Source organism: Grammomys surdaster, unplaced genomic scaffold, assembly GCF_004785775.1.
Source record: "Grammomys surdaster isolate TR1022 unplaced genomic scaffold, NIH_TR_1.0 958, whole genome shotgun sequence".
Taxonomy (NCBI): domain Eukaryota; kingdom Metazoa; phylum Chordata; class Mammalia; order Rodentia; family Muridae; genus Grammomys; species Grammomys surdaster.
Window position 1 is genome coordinate 4,993,250 of NW_021605377.1, and position 26,749 is coordinate 5,019,998.

At 43.3% G+C, this 26,749-nt stretch overlaps 1 protein-coding gene across 1 annotated transcript in view; it reads left to right on the plus strand.

Annotated features, from left to right (window-relative positions):
* The window catches only part of Fgd6 (FYVE, RhoGEF and PH domain containing 6), a 113,067-nt gene that overhangs the window by 73,499 nt on the left and 12,819 nt on the right, over window positions 1-26,749 (plus strand). The window contains exons 8-14 of the mRNA XM_028783025.1: window positions 2,311-2,398; window positions 16,499-16,549; window positions 19,257-19,315; window positions 19,397-19,468; window positions 20,719-20,787; window positions 21,367-21,450; window positions 23,178-23,257. Of these exons, the coding sequence (XP_028638858.1) occupies window positions 2,311-2,398; window positions 16,499-16,549; window positions 19,257-19,315; window positions 19,397-19,468; window positions 20,719-20,787; window positions 21,367-21,450; window positions 23,178-23,257 (503 nt within the window). The remainder of the gene's footprint in view (window positions 1-2,310; window positions 2,399-16,498; window positions 16,550-19,256; window positions 19,316-19,396; window positions 19,469-20,718; window positions 20,788-21,366; window positions 21,451-23,177; window positions 23,258-26,749) is intronic.

Here is a 26,749-nt window from a genome sequence, read left to right on the forward strand (position 1 = left end):
CTTAAATCTTAGAAGAGATTAAGATCAAATAAACTGGTAAAAATTCAATATAGTCCAATATTCAGTTCTGAAGCTCTATTATTGCATATTGTACTGTTTAAATTGGGTGAACAATATTTTGTCTAGGGGAAGTTAATTTGTTTAAAACAAGGTTTCACTGTATAACCATGCTGGCCTCAAAATCCTGGCTTTCAACTCTTGTCATCTGGGTGTAGGAGCGCAGATCTGTGCTCCCAGGACTTGGGAGGCTGAGGCAGATAGAGACGGAATTTAAAGTCATCCTTAGATACATATTGAATTCCTGTCAGCATGGACAACATGAATTCCGAGAGAGAGAGAGAGAGAGAGGGAGGGAGGGAGGGAGAGAGAGAGAGAGAGAGAGAGAGAGAGAGAGAGAGAGAGAGAGAACTAACAAGCTAGCTTGGAGCATAAAGGCACGTGCTGCCACGTCTGGGATCCCATGTGTGGAAGGTGACAACTGACTCCTGAAAGCTGTCCTCTGACCTCAGCATGTATGCAGGGGCACATGTGCACACAACATGTACACACATGTACACTCACACACACACACTAAATAAATTAAGGAATAAACAAATAATCTTATTTTTTTTAGGCCTGTGGTAAATGCATATACCACTAACTTACGACCTTAGCCACTCTGTGTATAATTCTGTGGTATGAGATACGTGGACAGTATTGTGCAACCATCTTTCTAAAGCATGCGTAGTCTTGCAAAGTTGAGATTCCGTGGCCATTAAACATTACCTTGTCCTCCTCCTCTACCCTGGCCGGCCTCCCTGACTGTGCCTTCTGCCTCGATGGATTTGAGTACGAAGGGATCCTTTCCTGTGTTCAACCAACATTTCTTCTGTTTGTCTGAGAGCTTCACATACAGTAATGGAAAGGAACACAGTTTTTATTAGATAAGCAGATAAATTCAGTTTTAGCATCACAGTTAAAAACGTTGCCTTTGCTTTATTTTATGTGCCAGCTAAAGCTCTGTGTTTTGCCTGAAGCTTGGAGGCGTACACTTGTTAGGATAGATGATATTGTACACTGTAACCCAGGCTTGTTTCAAGTCGGTCTTGCAATCAGGGCTGTCCTTGAACCCTGGCCCGCCTGCCTCTACCTCCCGAGCACTGCTATCACATACTTTTCTTTTTAAAAAACAATTAGTTTCATTCTACTCCTATCAGTTTGGGTTACTATATTTTAGCTAAAATGGTCAGTATATTCTAGCCACACAAAATAAGAAATGAAAAGTTTCAAAAATATAATATTGCTGATTTTTACTTTATCTGCTTTGTGCAAGAAGCAACTAATTATCCTTTGCACATAGTTTACAGTCTTTCCTGCTCTTCCCCCTCTCCTATCTGTGCCATCCGTAAAAGGAGGCATCACTGGTGTCGTGGCACATCCTGTAATCCTAGCACCCAGAAAGTAGAGACAAGAACATAGCGCTCAGGGCCAGCCTGAGCTGCATAGAGGGGTCTGTCTCGTAAAGCAATGCAAGGGCACATGTCCCTGCTCATTTTCATCCTACCACACAGTCAACTCTCAGACTGAATGAAGCTCAGGAATAGACTGAGGTAACTATTCTACATACTAAGGAAAACAGTTTTAAGGAGAATCACATGACTTTTTGGCCAAGTGAGGATGTCCCAAGGCTCATGATGGGCCTCAGGAGCAGCTCCCATGCTTGTCATTTGCCACGCCCTGGGTTCTATTCCCAGCACACATACACGCACTCCAAGGACAATAGTATAGTCAGGCATATTCATTTTGACTTTATAGGACGATTCATCCAACAAGATCTTTACATTCTTCATTCTTCTAAGAGAAGGGGCACTTAGTTGGGCTGCTCCGAGCTTTCATTTCTGCTGCTCTCTCTGTTCCCTGTTATGATGTATAAGTATATTGACCACAGGGCTCTGAGAATCGTTTGAATCTAACCCCCAATGAGGTTTTAGATCTGCTTCCTTATTTTAGAGGTTATGCATTCCCTTCTTGGTTAGGGTTGAACTGACAGATGTCCCTTGAGTGGAAGCTGGGACATCCCCAGTAGGGACTGCAACTGTGGACACCACACTCTGTGAGAGGGTTGTGAACCAGTGCTTGTAGGAGCAGCAGCTTCAGAAACTGACTGGAGAGGTGGGTTTGATGGCTCCAGCCAGTTTCCCTTGCTGCATAGCCACTGTGTCTTACAAAAGGAAGCATCTCTGAATCCTCCTCCTACGTGCTTCAGCCTGGACTCTCTGCTTCTGAAAAACAGTGGGCTTACTTTGAATGCCTTTTTTTTTTCCCCTTCAGATGAGCCCTCGATGTGCCAGCCTGGCCCTGAAGCACTACCTGCTAAAGCCAGTTCAGAGGATCCCTCAGTACAGGCTGCTCCTGACAGGTGAGGTCTCGCAACCTTACCAGCCAAGTGAGGCCGAGTGCCCTTACTGAGTACTGCATTTCCTAAGCCCACCCTCTCTGTCTTCTCTAACCGATGCCTGATGGATGAATTACATCAATGGAACTGAACCACTTTCACTTTGTGACCATCCAGTGTCCACACTCACCTCAGGGCACTCCTGTAGGTTGTGTGTGCCCGCTGTTCTGAGCGTCCTTCACCATGTCAACTCTCATCCCGTGTTGTTTCATCCCATGATGTTATGAATCCCAAGGAGGTATCCTCTCACCTCCCACGTGCTTGTACAGCTCTGTCCGGGACCCTGATTCTTTCCTCTGTTGTTTTGAGGATTGACTAATGAACTGAAGTGTGTGTATGGGCCTTAGAATAAGTCTTTGACAGTTTAACTTCTAATAATACTAGCTATTCTTAGCCATCGCAACAGTAACCTTACTATTACTATTTGGGTATAATGACTACCGTTTGCAAGGTTTTAGACTTCTGGCAGTTTACAAGGGAATATGAGGTGTGATTTGGATGAATGTACATGTACTTGGGTCCTTTCGTTCCCCGGCTTAAAACAAGATACCAGGCTTATAAAGATTAGGTGGTTTGATATCGTAACAGAAACTAATACACATAATGTCAGTGCCAAAGATACTATCTGATACATACTGTTATGTCTACTGATGTTTGCTGAAGTGTATTGAGGAGGGCTATAGATATAGATAGATATAGATACAGATACAGATATAGATATATCCCTCCTCAATACAAATATATATTTGTGTGTGTATATATATACATATATATATGCATTATACTTTTATCGCAGTATTTAAGATCATTGAAATGCCACTGCAGCTTAGTAGACACATGTGCTTTGGTGTAAATAGAATATGAAGTACTTGGCTGTGACTATTGTCCTTGAAAGAATGATGTACATTCTGTCTTCTTAGTCAAGTGCTCCTAAACCAGGATTAATCAAGGTGTATGTGAACCTGGAAAAGCAGCATTTGCTCGGGTCCCTTGAGGCAGGTGTGGCAGGCTTTCCTGGATTTGTAGTGATAAGAGTGGATGGCAGGTCTTTTTCTTTCAGACCTGGGACCTGCCAGCCAAGGTGTACCAAGAGCTCAACTTGAATGTCTGACTGCAAATTAGGCACTGGCTTTCTCTCTAGAATGACACAAAGCTACGCAAATAGTTTGAGGAAATCCTGCCGTCTGCTTTCCTCTGCTTCTGGCTGAGATTATTAATTTACAGGACAAGGGGAAGTGCTGACACCCAGTGTTTTTGCTAGATAAATCAACATTCTGTTGTAACCTGCTACTCAGTAGCATTGGCCATTGTCACAGCAGTAGAAGGAGGGCTGCTTTTAGTGACAAAAACAATCATGGCTTCAGAGATGAGAAGGAAGGCTGCAGCTACTGAAAATGAAAGTGTAAAAGATACCTTTTCCCCTTGTACCGTTGCTGGTCTACATAGTTAAAAAGATGCCTGTGTTTAAGTTAGATTGTATGCTAAGTTAGTTTTGGTGGAGAAATGAGAAAAACCAGTTTTTAAAACTATGTATGTCATCTTTTTAAGACAAGTTTCATTGTGGAGGCAACAAAGTTTGCCTCAAACTACTTATACTTCCGCCTCAGCCTCTTGAATGCTGGGATTATAGGCCTGCGTCACATACTTAACATTTCTTTTTATTACGTTTACTTACTTGTTCGTGTGTTGTGTGAGGTATGCGTGCACATGTGTGCCATCACACACATGTGAATGTCAGAAGACAACTTGCAAGAGTCCATTTTCTCCTTCCTATGTGGGTCATGTGGGTTGAAGTCAGCTCCTCAGGCCGGGCAGCAAGTGCTCGAATCAACTCAGATGTCTCACCAGACCACGCCTGGCTTTTTAAAATGTTTTTTTTTTTAATCTTTTATTTTTGAGATTATAATTACATCGTCTCCCCTTTCTCTATCCTCCCTCAAAGCCCTCCTATGTGCCCCTCCTTGCTCTCTTCCAAATTCATGACCTCTTTTTACATTAATTAAAATCTGTTTTTAAGAAAATAGGTTTGGGGCTACGGGTGCGGCTGAAGTGGTAAAATGCTTGCCGAGTAGGCCTGAAGCCTTGGATACACCGGGCATGGTGGCATGTGCCTGTAGTCAGAGCAAACAGACTTTTTGCTGTTGGTTTACAATACCAACATCGTGTGAGGTTGGACTCTTAAGCTTTTCTTCATTCAAGGGGTTGGTGGGTTCTTAAATTTTGATTTTAATGTTGTTTGAGGCAGGGTTTTGTCATGCAGTCCTGGCTGCTTTGGTACTTGCTATGTAGCCCAGGTTGGCTTCACACTCACTATAATCCTCTTAGTGCAGTCTAATGAGTGCTAAAATTACAGCTGTATTCCAATACACTAGTCTTTTGTGGTTATTTTAATTTTGGTATATATTTTTTAAAAAGTTACAAATATAATCTACATAAGAGCCTAGGCTGGCCTAGAATGCATTCTATAACCTAAGCTACCTGGAACTTGTAGAAATCTTCTTGTATGTGAGTGTGTATGTGTGTATGTGTGTATATATGTATGTATGTATGTACATATACATGTATGTATGTTTGTATGTTTACCACATGTGTGCTTGGTGCTCATCAAAGTCAGAAAAGGGTATCAGATGCTCTGGAACTGGAGTGAGAGGTGGTTATAGCCCATTACAGAGAGCTGGGAATTGAACATGGGTCCTCAGAAAGAGTACACAGACTCTTAACTGCTGAGCCATCTCTCCCTTCTGGACGTTAAGTCTTAAGTCTGCATTTGTTTAAATGATTAACTGGGCTCCCATGTTTGGAAAAACAAGTTCAAATAGCTTAATCCTCCCAAGACCTTGTAATTTCAAATATAAGAGCCTTGCAGTAGACAAAAGGAAGAATAAGCTTTTATTTGAATTAACCGCTGATGTCGATTATTATCTAGGCATTTGGCAGAGTAGGGGAAGATTCCTGCCTGACTCAGTGTAAGTAGACTTGAACTTGCCTTTCTTGGCAGAGGGAGTCTGAGAAATGCATAGAGAGGAAGGACTGATAGGAGGTGGTATTTCTTTTAGAGAAAAGTGTGTGGGAATCCCCAGAGGCAGTACTCTGTGCCACTGTTTAGCTATCCTTGGCTGCTTTTTTTCCCCTTTTCTTCAGTGTTTTGCCCCCATGGGAGAACTTCAGTTCTCTCTCCATTGTAGTAAAAAATTCCAGCTAGATTCTTAGTGGAAGTCCTTATTAAACCCCCGGTTGTAAAGCATATGGCCATGACTCAAACCCTCCAGCACCAGTAAAATAAATGCCTGTATACATTCAGTAATTCTTGGTAGTAGTTTCTTAAGATCAACTCAGAATATGATCTAAAGAGAATGCATACAGTATAAAGTGCTCAAGGAAACATAGTGAGTGAGTTTCCTAATGAATCCCAAATGCTTTTACATTTTATTTTGTGTTGACTGGTCAAGGCTAATGCATCACAGTCAGGTGCTGTCCTGAGTGTGTGGGACACCAGGTCCTCTCGAGTTAGCAAGGGTGGAAATTAGGAGGCGGCAGGCAGGAAGAAAGCAGACAGTGCCACAGAAGCAGGACTCGTTGCTTCTTTCTCATCTCTTCAGGAAACAAGCTATCTGGGACTCAGGGATCTTGACCCATATCAAAGACTTGACCAACTGAAAGGCTCAGGAAATGAGTAGTTGCTCCTTTTCATGAAGTCCAGAATCCTCCTGCAAGAGCACCATGAGTGTGTGCCGGGTAGATAGATCACTTCATAGCGTTTGAAATTGAAAGCAGTCTTCCATGACTCGGGCCCTTCCAGAAGGACTAAACTCCCTTCCTAGTCTTACTTCCTGGGAGGATCTCCAGGTTCTCCTCTCCCTCTGGCTGCTGCTCCTGTTGTGATCCGGGTCAGAGTTGCCCCCACCTCCTCCATGCTACAGACACACCTTCATACTGGCCACGCCACCTATTATCAGACCCTGTGCAACCCAGCAAAGTGTTGCTTCATTTCCCAGCCTAAGGTACATGTCCTTTGATTCTGCTTATTAGATTGTGTTGATTGATTTATTTGTTATCTAATTTATTTGCTTATTCACTTTTGTACTAGGAATTGATCCTAGGACCTCAGGCCTGCTCAGCCGGTGTTCAGTCAGTCAGCTGTGTCCCCAGCCCTCCTTGTGCATACTAACTAGTAAAGTTGAGAGCACACCCATCACAGTCTAGAGACCTCAGTTTATAGCCCCAGCTTATGCAAATCTTACTTCCCTTTGCTGAAGCCTGTCCTCCCAGACTCTGTTCACTCATACATTAATCACGCCCTCAGCACGCGCTCCTATGGGCCAGCCCTGTCCTGGACACCAGGGACTGGGAGATAGCACAGTAATGGCCCTTGCCCCACAGGCTGCACAGTCCTCTCTGAGGCTATGTCCAACTACTCAGGTTACCACTGGGCTCTTCTACTCTCCCTAAAATTTGTCTGGATCTTGCCACTTGTTATTTTTGGAAGGGTCACCTTTTTCCTTTGAAGGGCTCTTTTATGCACATAAAAATATGTAAGTAATATAAAAAATCCAAACCCCTTTTCATCTTCTATTGTTTGGAAATGACTCATAGACTTTTTCAGATTTCCTTCTTATCTCTACCTATATTATATATTATATTAGAATTTTCTCAATAAAAGCATTTTTTTATTTGTGGAACATTATTACATTGATATTGAAGGAAGTAGAATCAGACAGGATCACTGAGGAGAAAGTATATTGAAAAATATAATTTAAAACGTTTCTAAAAGTCCTTTCCAATTCCACAGTTATGGGGAAACAACCGTCCTTTGAACTTCAATTCGTTGTAATTTCTTTGATCTTGTTCAAAATATTGACATTATATTAAAGTTGTTTTAGTGATATGCTTTAGTACTCTTTCCTGTAGTCTTTGCCTTTGTCTGGGATGACATTAATTCCCTCTAGCTTTTAGAAATCGGAGACTTTCCATGTTGGTAGAAAATGGGATATTATAAACATCTGTTATAGTGTTCCGAGGCTGTGAATGTGAGTGACAGGCAGGCTCATCTGCAGATTCAAGAAGTAAAGCAATAGATTACATTTAAAAAACAAAACAAAACAAAAATCCGCTTATTGAAAACCCCTGTAGCAAGTATTCTATTCTAAAACCAAAGCAATTCAAAGTCGTTTTGAGTCGGGCTTAGTGGCCCATACCTTTAATCACAGTACTGGGGGGGCATAGGCAGCCAACAATTCCCAGGCCAACCAGGGTTGCCTAGTAGACCCTGTCTCAGAACACACACACACAAATTAAACAGGTCACTTCAACACGTTGTGTAGGTTACAACTTGATTTTAAAAGAGTGATGGCCATACCTTAGACACCAAAGAATTTACTCTCTCACAAATCCAGGGCCTTTGTTGGAGGCATTTCTATCCATATGAGAAAGGGGGATAATGCCATTCAGCATTTGTTCATTAGCCCAGCTCCTGGGCTGTTATGAATCATTCTTAATTGTAGTTTTTAGGAAGCCATTTTAAGAGATCCTATTAAATAAATTATATCTGTAGAAATACTTAAATGCTTTGGAAAGGCCTGAGGACCTAAGAACCAAGCACATTTTCTCTCCTGTGCCTTCTGTGTGTTTGTCTGTCTTTGGTTTTTGAGACAGTCTCATGCAGCCTGCACCAGCCTGCAGCTTCCTACGGAGCCAAGGAGCCTCCTGCATACCCATTGTAGAACTAGTGATACAGCATCCGACCTTGCCTGGTTCGTGGAGTACTGGGCATTGGACTCAAGGCTTTGTGCTTGCAAAGGCAAAAGCTTAGCACCTGAACTGCATCCTCAGACCCAGTATGGTTTCCTTGTTGTTTTGAGGCATGGTGTCATAGCCCAGGTGACCTCAAATTCACTGTGTAGACAAGGATGACCTTGATCCCAAATGCTGGCATTGCAGGCTGTGCTATCTCGCCTAGCCAAATGTGCTCCCTCAGTACTGAATTAAATAGGATCCGATGGGAGATGGAATAATTTAGAGATGGGGCCAGTAAGAGTATACAGAGTTTTCTGTTGTCTGCCTCAACCATAATTTGTCATAAAATATCTGAGATTTCCATGGTGATGAAGTCACAAAGGTTGTTAATACTTCTGGGATTTGCCAACAATATTCCCAGTAGATAGAAACTCTTATTTCATTTAAAGGTTAATGAAAGTGGACCTGGGTTAGTGAAAACCAAGTCTTGCCGGTTTATGTGCTCAGTTCTGTCCATTCAAGGTTGCAGAAAACCCAAGTTCTACCAGTGGAGATCGATACAAAGTTCTTCTTCAGTCCTTAGCACAAGTCTGACCCAGATTCACTGGAAGTAGCCAAATGCCTCTGTTTCTGGGACTTGTTTTGGCAGAGATTTAGTGAGCAGAATGTGTTGCTAGAGTCTCTCTCACAGTCTTTGTCAGAAGCAGGGGCTCACAGGAACTGCTTCAGTTGGAGAAACCATGGAAATTGAGCTACATTTGAACTCATTCTGGTGCTTAGATTTGCTTTCTTCATCGCTTGGCTGTTGCATAGTGAAGTACACTTGTCTCCCCACATCTGACTTTCTTCTGTTGGTAGAGCGGTAGGGACAAATATGGACAAGAGTTTCTTTACGCTACAGAGTGGCTTAAATGTGCCAAAGGCCCTTCTGTGTACTTGAGATTCTCACTTGATCAACCGGCAGCCTTGATTGTTCACTCATTTAGACTAAGTCTTTGAAAACTCAGAATAATCTCTTGAAGGGTCCCTTTGCATTTGACTCCTCTCAAGGGTATTCTGGGCACGCCTCACCAGTGAAAGAAGGCTGTGGGGCTGGGTCCACCCATCCTAAGATGTGCCTTTAGATCTCACCACAGCATGAACTTGGGGTCAGTTTGGGTCGTGAGTCCTTTGAAACTGCCTTCTCAGGATCAAAGTCATCAAACTCTTGGCTAGATAGGGAAGGGTTTTGTTTTTTTTTTCCTCTGCCCTACATTAAGGTATTCACTTGAGGTCCAGGTCCAGCTTGTATCTCAATAAGAAATGCCATCACCCACAGAAGGATCCTTTTCTAACTCCTGAATGGTGTTTCTTGCATTCTAAGCCATGAGTCTGGAGAGAAATAAAATAAAATAAAATAAAATAAAATAAAATAAAATAAATAAAAGCTCCCCTTCTAGTTTGTACAAATGCCATATTTATTACAGCAGTCCTAGGCCACATATTTAAGGACTAGAACTGGCATTTGAAAAATGGAAGAATTAGAGTCAGGGGTCATGGTACTTTTTAATTAGCAACGATGTTATCAGTGGCCGCTATCTGAGCCCAATGTGTCCAGGTTCTTGGCGTCTTGCCCTACACAAGGATTGAAATAAGCATCCACAGATTTCAAAGTAGCAAGGATCATTCAGTAGCACAGTGACAGGACCGATCAGAGTACACTCTCAAGAGTGATAGGGAGTGATAGGGGCCATGTAAGAGAGAGAGAGAACTCAAGGGCCCTGTGCTATTGGCTAGGAATTCTTCTATAGGCTCCAGTGGAACGGGGTGCTGAATACTAAGGGACATAGTTTTGCTGGTCCCCTGTTTTAACAAATGGATCTCAGTTAAGTAACCATTTTTCTACTTCGCACAGGCCTTCCCACGATGCAGCTGATCTTATCATATGCACACCCAGTTATGGTATATGGGGATTCTCCCTAGACACACTTTCCCCTAGTACATATTCCCAGAATTCGTTCAGGCTAAAGATGGCTCTGATCCATATGCCCAGTATAACTGGGAATACATTTGAATAGAAACCATCTGTGTTTGATGGTTATTGGGGGGAGGAACTTGTTCTGTTCTTCAGTATGGAGTGGACTGGATGTGTAGCCGATAGCAGATAGACTCCTAAGTTGCTAGATACATCCTTAGAGAAGCCAGCACATTTTCTCCTAATACCTGCACCTGGGAGGTGGTAGGGGGAAGGTCAGGAGTTCAAGGTTAAGCCAGCGGTTTTGAGATCATTTTTCAAAAATCATAATTTTAAAACAGCTTTATAGTAACTTCCCCCCAAAAGCAATTTGAAATATGGAAAAAAGACAGATTATCAAGACAGTGATTCATGCTACAATTAAAATGATCACACCATCTATCCAAATCTGTTAACTTTAAGGAGTGAAATAAGATGCTGTTCATAGCATCTGCTGTGCCTGGACAACAGATTTAAGACTACTGTCAAGCAAGGAAGTAGGCGGGAAATCCTATGTACAGCTAAGACACATCTAACCTTTATAGAGCCAGAAGGAAACAATTCAAAACTGTGCTCATGCTGGTAGTGGTAGCTGCAATCCCAGCACTCAGGAAGCTGAGGCAGGAGGATTGAAAGCTTTTCAAGACCAGCCTTTGCTCCATAGCAAGACACTGTTTTGTTTTGTTTTTTTCCAAAAAATGAAAATGTACCCTGATAGCACATGCCTATATCCGTGAAAGCATTATTGATCAGGAGTTCAAGGTCAATTTGGGCTGCATGAGAACCTGTTTAAAAATATTGCATATGTTATTTTAGAGAGATGTTCATGGTTTAAACTTTCTTCATTATTATTCAACTCACCAAATTTCTTATAATGCATTTTATTAAAGTAGGTTTCATACTATTTTACAGTGTATTGTTTGTTTGTTTGTCGGTCTAACAGACAGGGTCTTGCTAGTTTCCCTCAATTGTGTAATCCTCCTGTCTCAGTCTTTTGAGTAGCTGGATTACTGGTGTATATTACAACACTACCCATCCCGGTTCTTGTTCATATCCAGAAGTGGTGTAGGGACTGGCGGCCCTCAGTAGTAGAATGCTTGCTTAACACATGTGCAGCCTGGGTCTGATCTCCAACACCATAAAAATGAATGGAACAAAAAAGATAAAAGTGAACTGAAGAGAAGAAGTTATAAGGTTGTTCCTTGGCTGGACATTACTAGATCAGGGAAGTAAGAATTTCTTTTTAAAAAATTTTTATAAAATATATTCTAGTCACTGTTTCCCTGCTTGGTCTCTGCCCAGATCTTTTCTACCTCCCCATCCACCAAACTTCATGCTTTCTTTCTCTCTTTAGAAAACAAACTAGAGTAAAACAAAACAAACGGGGGGGGGGGGAGCATGAAACACACACACCACAAAACTCAAAATCAGAAACTGTAATATGTAAGCAAAAGACCTGTAATGTTAAAACAAAAATGCCCAGAGAAAGCAGTATGAGAAAAAAATGTGTCCAAAAATACTACTGAATTTATTTTGTTTTGGCATCTACTACTGGGCAAGGGCCAGTCCCTTAAGTCTGGTTTGTAAGTTTTCCTTTGTGGGCCATTATCAGTTGGAGACATCTTCTGGGTTAGGGATAGGAGCTTGTGTCCACTTCCCCTCTCAGCACTGGACCTCACTGAGCCCGCCCCGTGCAGGCCCTGTGTGTGTGTGTGTCTAGAGGTCTCCCAGTGTCCACTTGTGGCTCTATTACTTCCCATCTCCTGTGGGAGGAAGCTTCTCGATGATGGCTGAGCAAGGCTCTAGTCTTTCTGTCTAGTAGAATGCTGTTAGGAGTCATTTGCTTGCTGTTCCTTCAGCAGAACAATCGTATTTGGTTTTGCAAAGCCAGTAAGAATCTCAGCCTCTGATTCCTTAGAAAGAACCCCAGGAGTCTCTCCCAAGCTGCTGGCACGTAGACCTCTGTTTTATATTGCAAATGGCATGATCTTTGGAGGGCCAGGGTAATTTTAGGTTGCTTATCTCTAACTTCGAGACTTTGCAAAGCAGGCTCACTGCATGAATAGATGACCTCTCTCCGGATCCTGTAATTCTGCATGTGTTGCAAAACTCATCTCAGATTATAGAAGAAAGAAGAAATCTGAACAAACACAGCAAGCCTTGTCCTCCAGTTTGAAACATTTTACTCTGGAACAATACTCCTCCAGAGTTCATTTCCTGTGCTCCGTCACCAACCACTTTCAGCACAGTCCAGGCCTCTGGCCCTTTGAAGTCAGAAAGTTCTAGACTCCCGCCAATGACTGACACTTAGGTTAACCTCTGAGTAGTTTCTACTTTTAGTTGCTTGATTATGATTAAGAGTAGGTGAGGCTTACTAGACGCTCTGGTGTAGAAAATGTAGACCTTCAAGAAGATGGAGTGTTTTAGGCCTCCCCATCCTTTCATCTTGGGCCTTGTGTGAGTAGAAAGGTAACTCTCCTATCCCTAGGGGCTGCTTGTGGTATGTTTCAGTTAGTTTCACACTAATGATAAGGGACAGGGCGCTCAGGAGTTAATTAATCAATGGCGCCACCTGGTGGCCCAAGTGTGCATTTTGCGATGTCTGTGACCCTCATTTCTCTCCCCAAACACCCCTCTATGACCCTATCTCTGCTTCAAATATGAGGTCTCCAACTTCTGATCTTCCTGCCTCCACCTCCCAAGTGCTGAGGTCACAGGCAGGCACCACCAGCCCTGGTTTTCTTCTTTCCTAGTTTTGATTTAAAAGAACAGCAATAAGTCTCCTTGGGTTTTGAAACAGTTTATTTAAAAAAACAAAACAAAAAACTCTTTAAATTAGTTTAGGCAGGGGCAGGAAACTCATGATGGTACAAGTCTAACCTGGCAGCTGGAACATCTCCTGCCCCCACGATTGCTGTGAAGGTTTCCACAGGGCCAGGCCCTAATTGGGAGGTGGTAACCAATGCCTGTGAGGATGCAGGTTGTTTGGCTGGTCTCCTTTCCTGGTTTCACCCTGGCTGTAGCCAGTCACCAGGCAGCTGGCGGTTTCAGTGCTGCCTGACTCACTCTCATCAGTCATCTGTCCTTGCTGCTGCCAAGGTCCTGCCTGGTTCCTAACTGTTGAAGGGGATCGTAGACGGATGGATGGATTAGTTGCAAAGTTGCATTGTAGAGACAAATATCACTTTTTTTTTAAATTGGCAGAAGGCCAACTTAACTGCATTCCTTCCTTGTTGAATAGCTTGTTGTAGCTGGGCTGGAGAGAGGGCTCAGCAGTCAAGATCACTGGCTGCTCTTTCAGAGGACCTGTGTTCAATTCCCAACACTTACACAGCAGCTCACAACTGTGTATTATGTCTCTAGGGGATCCTACGCCCTCACAGACACATACATGCAGGCAAAACACCAATGCACATAAAATAAAAATAAATAATTGAAAAAATAGCTTGTAGTATCAGATCTTTAGTATATTTTCTGTGTAGCAACTATACTCAACCCCTGTTTGTAAAACTTCATTTTGGCAAGCAAGCAGCCTAGTTTGAATACTAGCCCAAACCAACCAAACAAACAAATGCAGCTTAAATGCTTACCAGCCTCTGGGAAATGATTCTGGGGTCAGGATTTCCTAATATGCATGTCTTCCAGGAGGCTTTCTTAGGATAAAGGAATAATTCCATTTGTAAGAATATACTTCTGTATGGATGAACAAGAACTGAAGAGGAACTTGCCATAAGTCTGACATTTAAGTAAAGCAGCTTTCCTGTCAGGACTCTTCAGCTAACTCAAGGTTAAGGAAAATCACTTGGGTGTTAGGAATATCTATTAAGAAGGAAATTAATTCAGGCTGGCAAGATGCCGCAGAGGGAAAGGTACTTACCGCCATGCCTTATGACAGTTCAATCCCGAAACCTCACACTAGAAGGAGAGAATCCCATATAATTTGTCTTCTGACCTACATATGTAGATCATGGCATGCATGTGCCTCACACAAATACAACTAACTAACTAAGTGGGTTTTTATTTTAAGGATGAGTTTGTGGCAACCCTAACATTTGTTTAGTTTGCTTTTGAGACAGTGCCTCACTGTATTGGAGGTTAGCCTTGAATTCATCAGTGTGCTGGAATTGCAGGCATGAAGCACTGTATAGGGTCTTGATACTTTTAGTCATAGGATTGCTAAGGACTGACTCATCAAACATGGCTCATGTATGGAATGCATTCAGAGTAGAGTCAACGTGAGAATAGCTTGTTTGGTTTTATTGAGACAGAGCCTCCCTCTGTTGCTTAAGCTAGCCTGAAACTCAACCATGTAATCTAGGCTAGCCTTAGACCCCAGACAGTCCTTTTGCTTCAGGTTCCTAAGATCTAGAGTTACAGGCATGAGCCACTGCACCCGGCTTAACTAGCATTTTTTTTTTTTTTAATCTGAGGGGAGGCCAAGCACAGTGTGTAAGCAGAATATTTCAGTAATTTTTGTGATTTATGTCACATTTTGTCTGAGGCATGCCTTCCTCCCTGTGTGTTTGGGTTGCCTTCAGATCTAAATTTCTAGTGACTTTCCCTGGCAAGATGGAAGCGTCGCCAAGCCTCAAGGAAGCTTCCTGTGGTCATATAGAACACCAAGAAAGATTTTTCTGCCATGGTGGAGATTTATTATATGCATATCCAGACCTTAGGATATGCATATAATAGGGCTCTTAGGTCATTATTGCAGAGACAGGCAGTTCCAGCAGTTTGAGTGTATCTGTTATCGTTACATTTGGAAAGTTTCCATATTTGCCTATGAGCATGACCTATGAACCTACTGGCAGAAATTATGTCTGTCCATGATACTGCTAAACAGAGTTGTTCTTATGCACACTGTCTTCTAACATGCTTTTCCTCTTCCCATTTTCTGCACCTCTTCTGGCATTAGAGTTCACTGATGTCAGCCTGTATTTAGAGAACTTGCTGGGTGGTAGTGGGTGATGGGATGTGTGTGACTCTTGCAAATGAGAGCAGCATGTTCAAAGGAAAGAGCAGAGCTTTCAAATAGAACATTTTATAGGAGATGGGGGATCTGAGGAGAGCCTGGGAAACTATCAGTTGAGGAACGGGATGTAGCTCAGTGATAGACCACACACACACACACACACACACACACACACACACAGAGCCAGAAAAGAAAGCAACAGACCGTGCACTGGGGGATGGCGAATTAGAAAGAAAGAAAGAAACTGGATAGATTACAAGGGAAGTGTCATCAAATTCCAATGACAATTTTTGGTGTTAAAGATTCATTAGCTAGAACTTTTCCCCCTATTATAAGGCACAGTACACCGTGTCGCTTGTTTGTGTGCCATGTTCATCTAGCCTAGGGTTTCTCAACCACAGCCATGCTGACATTTGGGTTATCTGCTGTGAGGCTGTTTCAAGGTGGTTTCACTAGATCCCCAACTTCCAACCACCAGATTGTCAGTAACACCCTTTCACCTTAGCTGCGGTAGTGGAAAATGTCTCCTGACTCTGTCAGATGTCCCCCGAGGGCAGATGTAGCTGTCGCTGGAAAGTACTGGTTTAGAACACAGGGGGAGTTACTTTGGTATCTTGAGTATCGGTCGGTTATTAGATTGAAACATCTATGTCTTGGGCCTTCGGTGCAGTAATGCCTTGAAGTTTCATACTAGGTGTTGAGTTAAGATGGTTCCTATCTGATGGACTAAGCATACTAAGTAAATGTTAGGAAACCTAGGTTGCATTTTTGGACCAGGGACAAAAAGAGTCGTGTGCCTTCGGTGAGATGGGTTAGTCCTGCGACGTTACACCTTCTCTCCTTCTTGGCATGTTTTTTTGTTTGTTTTGTTTGGCAAATTTTCCCTGTGCAGCTCAGGGTGTGCTGGCCTCAAGCATTAGATTCTCCTCCCTTCTTCTTCTGGTCACGCTGAGGTAATAGGTGTATGTTCCAAGCCCTCCTGAGTTCTTAGCCTAATGCCTCTCAACCTATGGGTCTTGACCTCCTTGGGTTAAATGATCTTTTCACATGGGTCACCTACGACTATTGAAAAACACAGATGTTTGCATTATGATTCAAATCAGCAAAATTACAGTTATGAAATAGCAATGAAAATGATTTATGGTTTGGGGCCACTCCAGCGTGATGAACTGTATTAAAGGGTAACAGCTTTAGGAAGGTTGAGAACCACTCTCTCCTATAGTCTTTGCAGATCCAGTTCTATATGCCTGGTCGCATATCTTCCAGACTTGGGCTAAAAGTAAACCTGATGTATTGAATTAAAAAGATAAGTTAGGGGTTGACCGCAATGCATTGTTCTAAATACTTCGGTTTGTTTCTTTTCTAGATTATTTAAAGAACCTCTTAGAAGACTCGGTAGATCACAGAGACACCCAAGGTAACTCCACTCTGCAGCCTTAGCGTTTGTACTACATTTACTTGGGCCTGGATAGGGAAGATACACTGAGAACAAAACCCATTTAGGAAGCTCTTTTTAAAACGTTCCCTCAGGCGCTGAAACTGTTACCAGGGGGATCGGTAAAGTGCTGCTGCAGGCAAGTGATAACAGTCACAGGAGACCCACAGGCTGGCCTCCGGGGCAGTGGGCGAGCCTGGGCTGATCTGGAAGCCTCTTCCTTGTGTGCTGTCACTCTGCTTCGGTGGGGTCAATCTGTAGATGTCCATTTCTCTGACTTTCAGAAGCAGATGGTCTGTGAGGTCATTCCACACTTGAATATCACTCCTACGAAGTGACTGAACTAGAGGTCAAGGATGAAGTTTATACGTGTAATCCCAGTACTTAGAAAACTAAGACCGGAAGATTGCCAAGAATTTGAGGCTAGCCTGGGGTACAAATTGCCCCTGACTATAGACAAAGCAACCCCTAAAAGGATAAAATCTAAAATAGCCTGTTGTTTGGAGAACCTTTATTGCTGGTGGCTTAATGCCTTTCATCCCTCTTACACCTTACCCCCCCACATACACTTTTTGGAGACAAGATCTTACAGTGTACTACAAGCTAACCTCAAGCACAAGACCTTCCCAGGTTTGAGGATTACAACCATATGCCCCCATCACTGGACTTTTTAGTGAGGAAAATAGCCTCCACAGCACAAGGAAGTATATTCTCTGTCCCTTCTCCCTGTCTCTCCATCTCAGACTAACTCTGGTTGGGGTTTCTGTTTCTCTTCACACGCTCTTCCAGGTGTCGTGGGCTTATCTTTGTGTCTTCAGAAATTCGTTAAGCAAGTCCATGTCCACTCCATTAATGTTTGAATTTCGAGCGTATTCTTATGTATTCTGTGTACCTTCAGATTTAGAACCTGAGTGACCGAGGGGGCCGGAGGTACGGCTCAGCACTTAAGAGCACCTCTTCCTGCAGAGGACCTGGGTTCAGTTCCCAGCACCCACATGCTGACTCGTAGCCGTCCATAACTCCAGGTCCAGGGGATCTTATGTCCTTGTCCGGCCTCTGCAGGCACCAGGCACACACACAGTGCACATACAAGCTGGTGGAACACTCATACACATAAAGTAAAATTTTAATAAATATTGTACTTGCTTCAAAGCCATTTTTAGAGATTCAGAATCATTGTCTCCTAGTTACTTTATGTCTCTAAGCTCTTCCATTGTGTTTTATTGTTTTATCTTTTGTTGGCTTTGCTTGGACTTTTAAAACAAGGTTTAATTATAGTATAGGTTGGCTTAAAAATTGCTGTGTAGCCAAGAGTGACCTTGAACTCCTAATCTCCCCCACCCCCTGACCTGAATGCTCTGGTTACATTTATTTGCCACCAGATCTTTCTATTTTGTTTTGAGGTACAGTGCCCTTGAACTCATGATCCTCAGCCTCTTCTGAGTGCCAAGGCCTGTGACTCTATTCCCAGCTTAATTTCTCTGATGTAATTGTTGTTTGTGATACTGTAAATTAAATCCAGGACGCAGGCTAAGCAAATGCTCCACCACTGAACAACACCCACAGCCCAGAGTTACACTAGCATTTTATTTAAAAGAAAAAAGTTTGAGGTTGCCTTAAATGATATTTTGTGTCTTTAGTGTTAGCCCAGTTGATGAAGAAATTTAAAATCACCATCAAAATAAATAATAAAGGAGATAGCTTTAGAGTAAGGATGCCCTGAGCTGTACTGAGTCATGTAGAAAGAGGAACTATGACAGTTGTGGGGGTGAAGAATTTTGACTTCAGAAAACAGGACTGTAGATGAACTTGAGTAGACAGAAGAAAAATAACATAAGACCTGAGGTTATAAAGTCATCAGTGCAGCGTTCACTCAGCATGCACAAGGCTTGGCTGGTTCCCCAGGACACCCCCCTCATATCCTCATTACAGTGATCTTGATAAACAGAGCCCCAAGCCTCTGTCTCATGTCTCAAGATTCCTGTCTTAAGGAAGTTGTCAGTGATGGTGTAGATGAAGTAGGTATAGAGACGAAGATCTTGATCCGTGGCCCCACCTACCTTCAGCTGAAGTGACCAGCCGACAGTGAGGTGCACCGTGTGCTCGGAAGCAGGGAGCAGATGGCATGCAAGGCAGCTGTGGGCTGCACTGTACCGGGGCGAGGGAAGCGAAGCAAGTACGTCTTTGAAAGCTAGACAGCCAGTGTAAAGGGGTAGAGCTGTCAGCATCTCTTAAGGAGATGGCATGGAGAAGGTTGTAGAGCTTGAGCATCAGGTGACCAAGTAGCAGTGTCTTTATCATTCATCCACGCAGTCCTGAGGTCCTCAACCCTGCTCACTACAAATCTCAGCAAGCCAGAGAAATGGGCATATCCAGGGTAACCATGGGGATAGGCCGTGGAGATAGTATCAGAGGCACAAGTTCTGGCGTACGGTAGGGATTGCTGCATAAAGACACTCTTGTTTCCTTTAATAACAGTGATAAGGTTGCATATTTTATCTGTTGCCTGTTTCCCCCTGGTTATACCCTCACTGAATCTTAATGTCTGTAGTTGTGGCTACTCACAGGCAGCCAAGTTCCCCTTAGAGTTTAGTTACTGCGTAGTAGGTGTTGTGTCAGCTGGACCTGCTTAATGTTGGAATCTGCTTCCTTGGTAACCAAATGCCCTTTCTGTTCCTGCATATTTTAGATGCCCTAGCCGTTGTCATAGAAGTAGCTAACCATGCCAATGACACCATGAAGCAAGGGGTAAGTATCTGGAAATCAAGGGCTGGTACACTGTGGAAGCAGGAAGCCTAGCCTTCACATGCTCTACCTTATCTCCTGTAGGACAACTTTCAGAAACTCATGCAAATTCAGTACAGCCTAAGTGGACACCATGAAATTGTGCAACCTGGGCGGGTAAGTGTCTGAGCATGCCTCCTACAGTTTTATACACTGGACACTGTCTGGAGCTATTTTTATTTTACTTCTGAAAATGAGTTATGTTACTCTTCAGTGACCTAATAGGCATCGCTTTATTCATTCAAAACAGAATGATGTAAGTCACAGTGACAAGCAGTCCAATTCAATTAGGAGAGAGGCAGAGGACCCCATGGAGTTCCACTAGAGTAATTTAATGGGGTCATTTGATTGTGTAATACCAGCTGAACTCACACAGCTATGAAGGCAGTGACATTGAAAGTCTTGAGGCCCAGAGGGGAAGGAGATTGTTTTCATGCACCTCATAGAGCACAGAAGTGGTCTAAAAATGAACTCAGGAAGTTGCAGACTGTGATTGTCAGGCCACTGGGTGTGCCCCAGGTCAAGTACACACGGGCAGTTATGTGTCAGTCCATAGGGTAACCCCTGGGGCTGGTACAGGACTTACGAGAACGATTGTTTACCTAAGTTATTTTTAAATTTTCTTCCTCTTTTTATCTTTTTTTAAGAAAAAAAAAAAAGGTGTGTGTGTTTGTGTTAGAGTGAGAAGGGACAGTTGTTGGGAGGATTCTCTCCTACCATGTAGGGCTCAGGAATTGAACTCAGGTCTTCAGGCTTTGCAGCAATTACCTTTACCCACTGAGCCTTCTCATTGGCCTCCCTTTTACCTTTTGAGACAGTCTTATATAATCCAGGCTAGCCTTGAATTTACGTTCCACCCCCCAAGTGCTGGGATTACAGAAGGACACTCCACCCCTTGCCTGTTTTATTGAGATGCTAAAAAAAATCAAACCTAGAACTTCACACATGCTAGGTGTGCATATCTTGCCAACTGAGCAAATCATCACCCTCTCTTTCTCTTAAAAATATTTTTTGATTTATATTTTATGTGTATGAATGTTTTGCCTACATGTGTACAATGTACACCACATGTCTGCAGTACCCACAGAGGCCAGAAGAGGGTGTCAGAGCTCCTGGAACTAGAGTTACAGGCAGTTGGGAGCTAGCCTCTGCAACAGCACCTCATCCACTGAGCCATCTCTCTGGCCTCTCTGAGTCCCATTTCTAACTTGGTATTGGGGCTTAAAAAGAGACCATGACCATCAAAGTCACAACGTGTCTCCATGCCTCCACAAAAAACGGTTGAAGAATGTTGAACAGAGATTCTGTGTTTATTGTCATTGTGTGGTGATGGTAGGACTAACCGGGTGTTTGCTTGGTTGAATTAGGTTTTTCTTAAAGAAGGCACCCTGATGAAGCTGTCTCGGAAAGTCATGCAGCCCCGAATGTTTTTCCTGGTAAGAGGCTCTCTGTGGTTTGACAGGTCCAGGCCTTGCATAGTGGAAGGCATGTGTACAATGCATGAACTCAGTGTACTCACATAGCAGCTTAGTGGTATTTTAGGGTAGCCATCTTGCTTTTTTCAAGCATAGGGATGATGAGATCAGAAATTTTTTTTCCTCTTAGGATTTAGTTTATTTCATCTTAAATGTGGAAGGATTGTTTTAGTCAGTTGTTTATTCAGGCAGATTGTAACTCTTCAGTGTGATTTAGAATCCATAAGACATTAAAACTCTAATACAACTTGGAAATGAAACAGCAATAGGAAGGCCATCGGGTCATTACCAACGAAGCAGATTCCAACATTAGCAGATCCAGTTGACAGAACACCTGCGACACAGTAACTGAACTCTGAAGGGAACCTTGGCTGCCTGTGAATAACCAGAATGACTAGACATTAAGATTCAGGGTATAACCAGGGGAAACAGGAAAAACAAGAGAAAGTTTCTGACACGTAATTTTGGTCGTGTGTGTTACTAGTATCTTTGTTGCTGACGTTAGTTCTGTACATGGTTTTGTGCTGTTTCTCCTTTCAGTTTAACGATGCTCTCCTGTACACCACACCCATGCAGTCTGGGATGTACAAACTGAACAACATGCTCTCCTTGGCTGGAATGAAGGTCTGTGTGCATCTTACGTTTCCCTTTATCCAAACATATGTAGAAATGAATTCCTGGCTTAGTCGCCTTTCTCCCCTCACCCTTCTCTTTCTGTTTGCTCCCAATTATGTGTCTGCTCATCCTGTCAGGGGTTTACTCTTGTGTTAATTCATCCAAGGAAGAGTTACTGAGAATTACTATAAGCAAAAATAATACCCAATTTGATTTAAAAAAAATATGAGGATGAATTAAAGGGTGATTCATTTAGTCTCCGCTTCGTCCCAAACCTCCCTGTGCCCCAAGACTTTGCAGCAGTGGAGACAGAATAAATGCACAGTCATAACGATCACTATGAAGGCACAGTGAGCATTTCTAGGAGTTCGAGACTACTGTGGCAGCATGCACTTTCAATCTCACCCACTAGGAGGACGAGACAAGAGGCTTGGGCTTTCTCAGCTACATAGCGAGTTCTAGGCTAGCTTCAGCTACTCGAGACTCTGCCTAAATGTAGCAAATAGGTAGGCAGGTAGATAGCCAAAGACAGGCTGGTGGTATATGCCTTTAATCCCCAGTACACAAAAGGCTGAAAGAGGAAAATAATTTGAGTTCAGGAGCTCAAGAGTACTTGAGGCAGCACAGTAGAACTCAAATATAATTATATATGTTTATATTTATATTTAAATAGAACTCAAATATAAATATGTATGTTTCTGTAGGGAGAGGGTTGTTGTATTAGGCTTTCTATTGCTGAGAAGAGGCAGCATGACCACTGTAACACTTAAATAGAAAACATTTAATGGGGCTGTCTTACAGTTCAGAGGTTTAGTCTCTTGTCACCATGCCAGGAAGCATGGCAGCATGCAGGCAGATGTGGTGCTGGAGAGTAGAAGAGAGTTCTACATCTGGATTGGCAGGCAGCAGGAAGAAGAGAGTAACACTGGGTCCAGCTTGAGCTTCTGAAATCTCAAAGCCCACCCCCAGTGACACACTTCCTCCACATCCACTCCAACAAAGCCACACCTCCAAAAATGCCACTCCTTGTGAGTCTGTGGAAGCCATTTCATTCAATCCACCACAGGAGTGTTTTTAAAAGGCTTGGTTTAGGATTGTGCATTTATTTTATTTCCCTGCCTGGCCTGTGTAGCCAGGGCTGGCACTGAACTCCTTATCCTCCTTCCAAATGCTGGAATCATAGATGCGAGCAGCCATACCCAGCCGTTCATGGTTTTATGAGAGAGAGTCTATTCCGTAGCACAGGTCAACTTAGTAATCAAGATGATCTTTTGTCTTATCTTCTTGATTGCTGAGATCACTGGTGTGAACCGCCGTAGCCAAGAAGAGCATGCATGTTTAGGTGTGGTGAAGGAATTAGTGTACTGCTTTTGATAGACACCTGAGAAACGGCAGGTGCTCCACAGTGAGACCCTTTCCGAAATAAAACAGAAAGCAAAACCCAGCACTTGAGAGTCAGTGAGCCGTGAATACAGACTGACGCGCTGGGACACTGGGAAGAGAGGTCCTGCCGAGTGGATGTCCTGACCTAAGGCTTTGAGATGCGGAGGCAGCTGCTCGTGGGCGGTTCAGTTTGTCTGGAGTGTAGACTCGATGGCAGAGTTGGTAGTACGTAAAGCTAAATGAGGAGACTGGCTGTGTACATTAGTATCCAGGGGCCTGGGCCGCTCCAGCTACTGTGCACATGTTGGATTTGTGGCCTGATAAGTTTGTCAGATATTTGTTCCTTCTTCCAGGTCAGAAAACCTACCCAGGAAGCGTATCAGAACGAGTTAAAGATTGAAAGCGTGGAACGTTCTTTCATCCTCTCAGCGAGGTAAGTGTGAATGTGTGAGTGAGTGTGTGTGTGAGCATGTGTGCACGTGCACATGTGAGTGAGTGTCTGAGTGTGAGTGTATGTGTACATGCATGTATGGTCATCACATACATACATGTACACACACATCTGTTGGGATGACATTTTGGTTGGGCAGTGGTGGCACATGGCTTTAATCCCAACAGTTGCCCTGGTCTACAGAGTGAGTTCCAGGGCATCCAGGGCGACACAGAGAAACCACGTCTGGAGAAACCAAAACCAAACAAACAAAAAGAAGTGACATTTTGCCAGTATAGCTTGCTCAGTGTTTTAAAGTTTATTTTTAACATTTAGGTCAACTTCTAGACGTTTTCTCTCTTCCTTTCCTAGAACTACTCGCTCACAAGTGTACTCTATACTGTCAAGCACACAACAGAGCTGATACAAGAACTTGCTAGAAATACAAAAATAGCCATGTTCCTCTAGATAGGATAATAGTGCTGGAATGTGTTATGCTGTTCACTTTTTAAATGTATTTCAAATATTTCTATAGTTTAACTTGTGGTTTTGAACACTTGCCACTTTAGACTTTACTAGGAAGATTTCATGTATCATTTAAGGTTCATAGCCCAGTGATAGTTACCTCACTAAAAATGAGGACACCAGCTTGCAAAATGTTGAGTTGTTCCCTTAATACAGCTAACAAATCCAGAGTAGAAGTCAGAGTTTCTGCTTTTGTGTCTGTTGTTACTGTGATATAGATCAGATTACCTCAAACTGAAACCTACAGTGCCTTACGTATAATGAAAACATGTCATAAGGACTGGACTTCATGGCACACACCTATAACAGGAAGATTATTATCCTCTACATGGTAACTTTGAGGCCAACCTTAACTATGTGATTCCCTGTCTCAAAACAACAGAGAAGCTATAACGTAAATCAGACACTAAGGACACACAAAGTTGAATGGCTCATACAAGTGTAACTCACTGTATTGTGCGTCACGCTACTCTGCAGATTGTGTGCTTTAATTTGTTTGTTTTGAGGCCAGATCTCCTTATGTGACCTAGCTGTCCCCAAATTATTAGCAGTCCTTTCATACCCATGTGTTGGCATTATAGCCATGTGCCACCACACCCCCTTCAACATTGTATAATCCGTGAACTGAAGGTTTGTGGCAGCTCAACGTTTCAGCCTTTCAATGCCCTTTTGCATTTTATAAATAAGGATATGTGTGTGCATGCATGCACACATGTGCACACATGTGCATGTTTATGTGTGCCTGTGTGAGTATATGCAAACATGTGCAGGAGGACAGAAGAGGACCCGCTAGTTCCATGGGAACTAGAGTACAAGTCTGGAATGATAAGTGGGTCGTCACGGTTGCTCAGCGGTCTTGTAACCACGCTGAGCCAGCCATCTTCTCAGCCGCCAGTGTCCTGTTTCCTGACATCACTGCTCACTTGATGTCTCTGCCATGTTTCTGTAATTCTCACAGTGTTTTTTTCCTCCTTGTATCTGTTTTCATGATCTGTAATACATGATGACTGATGTCTACATTTAATTGGTTTGGGGCACCATGATCATGCCTATGTGATACTGAGCTCAATTGAGAAATGTGTGCTTTTCTGACTGTGAACTGTTTGCCTGTATGTTTCCCTCTCCCATGTCCTCCCTATTTTGTTAGACAGAATCACTCTCCAATGGCCTATAAGTGTCCAACCCACTAGAAGAGTTATAACTTTATATCCTTCACTTCAAATCAAAAGCCACAAGTGATCAAGGTTTATACGGAAGGTGTGTCAAAAGCTCTGACAAGCAGAAATCTAGGCCACGTCATAAATGGAAAGGAAAAGTTCTTGAAGGCAATTAAATGTACTTCTCCACTGAATACATGGATAAAAGGAGCCTTACTGTTTTATGGGGGACATTTGAGTAACATGGATAGAAAATGAAACCAGTAGCAACATTCCCTTCAACTGAAGCCTGATCGCAAGTAAGGTCCTGGGTAGGTCTGTGAAACTCAGGGGAGGGGGAGGGCCGCAGCAGAGAGTGTGAAGCCAGCACAGGTCACTCCGTGAGGTTTGCGCTGTGCCTCAGCACACGCGAGCAGACGGTGCTGACATGGGAGCTGCAGTAACTTACACAGAAGATGCATCTGCAGTGACTGTAGAAGGCGGCCATGCTGCCAGCACATCTCCTGTAGAAATGGCCGTCCAGAACTTCAGAGCTAGAGAGGAGTCGGTACCCAGCTTCCTGCTTGTGTCTCCACATGCGATCCCCTACGCCTCGTCTTTCTGCCTTTTACAGGGAGCTCCTCCCCTATCTGAGCGTCATTACTTCAGTGAGTAGAATGGAGCCTCTGCCTTTGACTAAGCATCGTGCTAGGCGTAGCGGCGTAGTGGATGAGTGAAAGGGCTCTTCTTCACCAGACTTGCATTCCGCTAGGGCAGACGGGAAGGAGGAAGTATTGTAACTAAGTAGATTATAAATAGAGTGCTGACTGTTGTGAGGCTGTTAACTGAGCTAGTATTAGGGCAAAAAGGACATGGAGATAGTCCTTGAAGGCTTGTGTGTGCACTGACTTGTGTGTACACTGACTTGTGTGTACACTGACTTGTGTGTACACTGACTTGTGTGTACACTGACTTGTGAAGGGTAGGTGTTGGGTAACTAGGCAAAACAAAGGGAGGCCCCTCCTGGTACTTAGGACCGATGACCACAAAGGTCCTGCGGTAGAATGGAGCATGTAGGATGAGCTAGGAGATGTCAGGGCGAGAGGCACCCAAGAGAACCTTCGAGAGCCAGGTGAAGTAGTGTGCAGAACCACCTTGTAGATTTGGGTCTTCAGCATAAGAGCCACAGGAAGGCCACTTAATGATTTATAACCATAAATTCAGGGAATTCTACTCCTATTAGTGGGCCACACTTGGGAAGAAGGTGAAGGAAAGAATTGTTTCTCACGGGTTGACGGGCTGTATGGACTCTAGGTGGCAATGCCATTCCTTGGGATGAGTTTAGGGAAAACTTAGGGCTAGGTATGAACATTGAACATGCGAGGCATCAGCTCGGAGCCTCAGGCACCCAAGGATCTCGGTGTGAGAAGGAAGCCTGGGCTGGGTGTCTATGTGTGAATGCCATCATCGTGGAAGATGACCAAAACGCATGAGACTGAATTCGGGTGCACAGAGAGACTGCAGGTCCCTGTGAGACACTTGGAATTCTTCAGGTCCTGTCAGCCCCTCTGCAGGCTTGCCCTGCCACCTGAACAGAACAGTGCCACCTTCTGTATGCATTATGGACTGATTACTATTTCACCACTGCAAGGTGTGAGCCCTTAGCTGAAACAGATTTGTATGTATGGTTCACATCTTAGTCACTAACCTGTAACAGTCACCCAGTAAACGTAATTCAGAAGAGCCACAGAAATACTGCCTTTAAACATCAGCTTTGCACACTATCATCTCTCTCTCTCTCTCTCTCTCTCTCTCTCTCTCTCTCTCTCTCTCT